The 3,372-nt window shown below is 32.2% G+C and overlaps 1 protein-coding gene across 1 annotated transcript; it reads right to left on the reverse strand.

Annotated features, from left to right (window-relative positions):
• Nucleotides 1–2,132: 2,132 nt before the first annotated feature.
• Nucleotides 2,133–3,372, reverse strand: LOC111903665 (glyoxylase I 4). The gene is made up of 3 exons (XM_023899417.3): nucleotides 3,077–3,372; nucleotides 2,583–2,917; nucleotides 2,133–2,458 (listed from the first exon to the last, which is right to left on the reverse strand). Exons 1-3 carry the CDS (start codon nucleotides 3,292–3,294, stop codon nucleotides 2,367–2,369), a joined length of 645 nt encoding a protein of 214 aa, XP_023755185.1. The 5' UTR covers nucleotides 3,295–3,372; the 3' UTR covers nucleotides 2,133–2,366.

Here is a 3,372-nt window from a genome sequence, read left to right on the forward strand (position 1 = left end):
ATTCTTGTAGTGAAACATAACATTCTATTTTGATTTTTAATCTAGCATGATACTTTCATTTTTATGGCAAAAATAACATACTACTTCTATTTTTAAACCAACATTAGTTACTTCTATTTTTAAGCAAAAAATAGGATTATACTTTTATTTTGACAAAACTATAAAATTGGTCCCTGTGGTATTCAGAAAACTTTGGATAGGGTACAAAAAGTTTTTAACTTGCATGGATGGTCCAAAATCAAGAATTTCCTTTGGTTTTGGTCCTTTAACAATTTGAAAAGACTATTTTACCCTTTTCATGTGTTTTTTCTATTTTCTTTATTAACTTAAGTATTTAAATATTTATAAAATAATAAAATAAAATACTACCCCACCCAACACTATGACTTCACCGGTAACCCCCACCCCTTCTCCCCCCCCCCCCCCCCCCCCGCTCTCTTTCTCTCTCTCTCTCTCTCTCTACAACCATCTTCTTCCTCCTCATCTTCACTGTAATGATTTAATGATTTGTTCTCCCCCAAAACCCACCTTGATTATGAATTCCAAAAAAGTCCTTTCAACACCCATTTAAAGTATACAAAAATCAAATGAAACCCACAACAGTAGAAACAATTCAGAATGCTACAACCCCATAATTCAGAAGAATAACATGTCTAGATTGAACATAAATTCATATTCTATGAAAATTCACAGTTATAAAAAAATGAAATATGAAAATGGAGAATTAGAGCCATCATCAAGAATCGTTTCTAGGATCTTGAATATGAGAATTTGTTTTGAGATCTTGAATCTGATCCGATAATCCGACCATCAATTCGCCGTTGTTTTTCTTTGTATCAGAAGCTATGACTCTACTAGCTCGTGTGGTTCACTAAAAACCCATAAAACAAGAAGCAGGCGATGAGTTTCGCAGATGAACACACACACACACACACACACTTGTGTGATTTCTGTGAGAGGGAAAAAGCATCAATTTGTCACCGTAAACCACCGCCAACAACCTCTATTCACAGGTTTCATACCCATCAGAAAAACATCACCAGCTTTTCTAGGCCCCACTTCCTACAACCACAAGATCACCATCTCTAGAGCTGTTCATCTTCTTTCCTTTTCTCCAAGCTGCAGATCAGGAAAAAAAAAAAAGGAGAAGAAGGGGTTGATATTTTTGTGGGTTGCTAGTGAATCAAACTTCATACTTGCACATGTTGATTTGATTCAGAACAAGAAAAAGGCTTCGATTATTATTATTATTTTTGCAGTTGTAGTTCTTAGGAGCTTCGATTCTAGAGAGAGAGAGAGAGAGAGAATGAATGGGAAGAGATGAGACACCGGTAGGGTAGGGGTAGGATAAATAAGCTTTTTTTTTATTTTTTAATTAAAATAATATTAAAACAAGTATAAAAATGTAAGAAATAAATTAAGAAGGGCATAAAAGTCTTTTTAAGTTTTTTAGGACCAAAACCACGAAAAAGTTTTGATTTTGGACCTTCAATGCAAGTCGAAAACTTTTTGGACCATATCCAAAGTTTTTTACAAACCATAAGGACCAAATTTACAGTTTTGTCTTTTATTTTTAGTCCAACTATAATATGTTACTTTAAATTTAAGCATAAAATAGCATGTTGCTTTAAATTTTGAAACAAAATATGATAATACATTCATTTTTACAAAAAAATTAAAAAAATTAAAAAAAAAAAAAAAAAAAAAAAAAAAAAAAGCGTCATGCTACTTCCGTCGTAGGTTCTTAATTAATATTTATTTATCTACATAAATTTGAGTTTTGTTACTTATCCTTTTATAACAAATAAGTTATTATTATAAATTATTTATATTATTTTAAGTTGTCAACCGTATAGTATATCCTATAAGCTTCTTAATAAAATATATAACATATTACAAAAAAATGAATAAATAACGGAAATGATTCGTACATAACAGTTTTTTGTCATACACAAAAATTTATGTATTATAAAGTTATATAGTACAACATTTTAAAGCATCAATTGTTGTGTATGTAAAAAATTATTGTGTACAAATCATCTCCCAATAAATAAAAACGCGCAACATAACATTTGGAAACGTGACAGATGACTTAAATAGCTTACTAAATAAAGCTCAATAGTATTGGAGCTTAATTTTATTCGTATTAAAGAATCCACAATTACATTAACATATTACATATTGGATTCGAAGAAAACAAAGGGAATTTTGAATTTTTACAAAGGGGTTTTGTTTCTTCTTCCACTACTTTTATACAATACGTACACAAAGATTAATAACTCTCCTTTTAAAGAAAAATTTAGCAAATGATACAAAAAAATCTTCCTCAATCGAGCTCACTCTATTTAATTTTCTTTTCTATGATCTTAAAAGGAGATACCCATCATGTCTACTAAAAAATTGTCCATCATCAACACTTCATCTTCTCCACAATAGTAATTCTCGGAGCTCATATTCTCTGCATTTTCAACAATTTGCGGATATCAAAATGTTACATACAAATTAACTAGCTTTTCTTGTATAAACAAATTAGTATATATCAAATAGTAAAGAAGTGTTTATGGTGAGAAATTTGAAAGTACCATAGAAGGAGGATCCGCCATTGTCGATCTGTGGAGCTGCTGGGAGCTTCTTGATAGGGCATGAGGTGATCGGAAGCACAGGAAGAACATGGCAATTGCAGATTTCAATCATGTAACCATCTGGATCATGGAAGAATAACTGGTTCACCTCCACACCACCTTCTTTCACTACCGCTGTCACATACTTGATACCCATTCGTTCAAGTTTCTTGATTATGAGATCCATATCTGTACACTGAAACGAAATGTGGTTGTCTTTTGGATTGATAACTCCTGTTTTTGTTGGAGTCCTCTCAACTTCTAACAAATGTATTCCAATCCCATTGCTGAACAACCTTTATCATCAAATTTTAGCATTCCAGGATTTTTATAAAACATTTTGCATGAATGGCATGTTCTATGTAGATTCTGACTATATATTAACTGCATGTCGTGGCTTATAGCAATATATCCACTTAAATTTGTATTAGAAATGGAAGAGAAGAGACACTCACCAAGCGCCTTCGAAGTCGAAGGAGGAAGGACGTCTGATAAGAACGAATCCCAGAACATCGCTGTAAAACTTGACGGATCTACGAACAGATTTGCAGATAAAGGAGACGTGATTGAGTGATAAGAAAGGCATCTGCTTCAGTGAAGATGATGAAGCGATTAATGCCTTCTCTTCCTCCTCTATTATCTCTTTTCCGCCATTAACAATATGTTTCGTCATTAATTTCGACTCTGAACCAAAAAGCAAAAATGGTTTTGATAATGGAATTAATAGTAAGTAGTAGTTAATTACCCTGAT

The sequence above is a fragment of the Lactuca sativa genome, chromosome 7, assembly GCF_002870075.4.
Source record: "Lactuca sativa cultivar Salinas chromosome 7, Lsat_Salinas_v11, whole genome shotgun sequence".
NCBI classification, from domain to species: domain Eukaryota; kingdom Viridiplantae; phylum Streptophyta; class Magnoliopsida; order Asterales; family Asteraceae; genus Lactuca; species Lactuca sativa.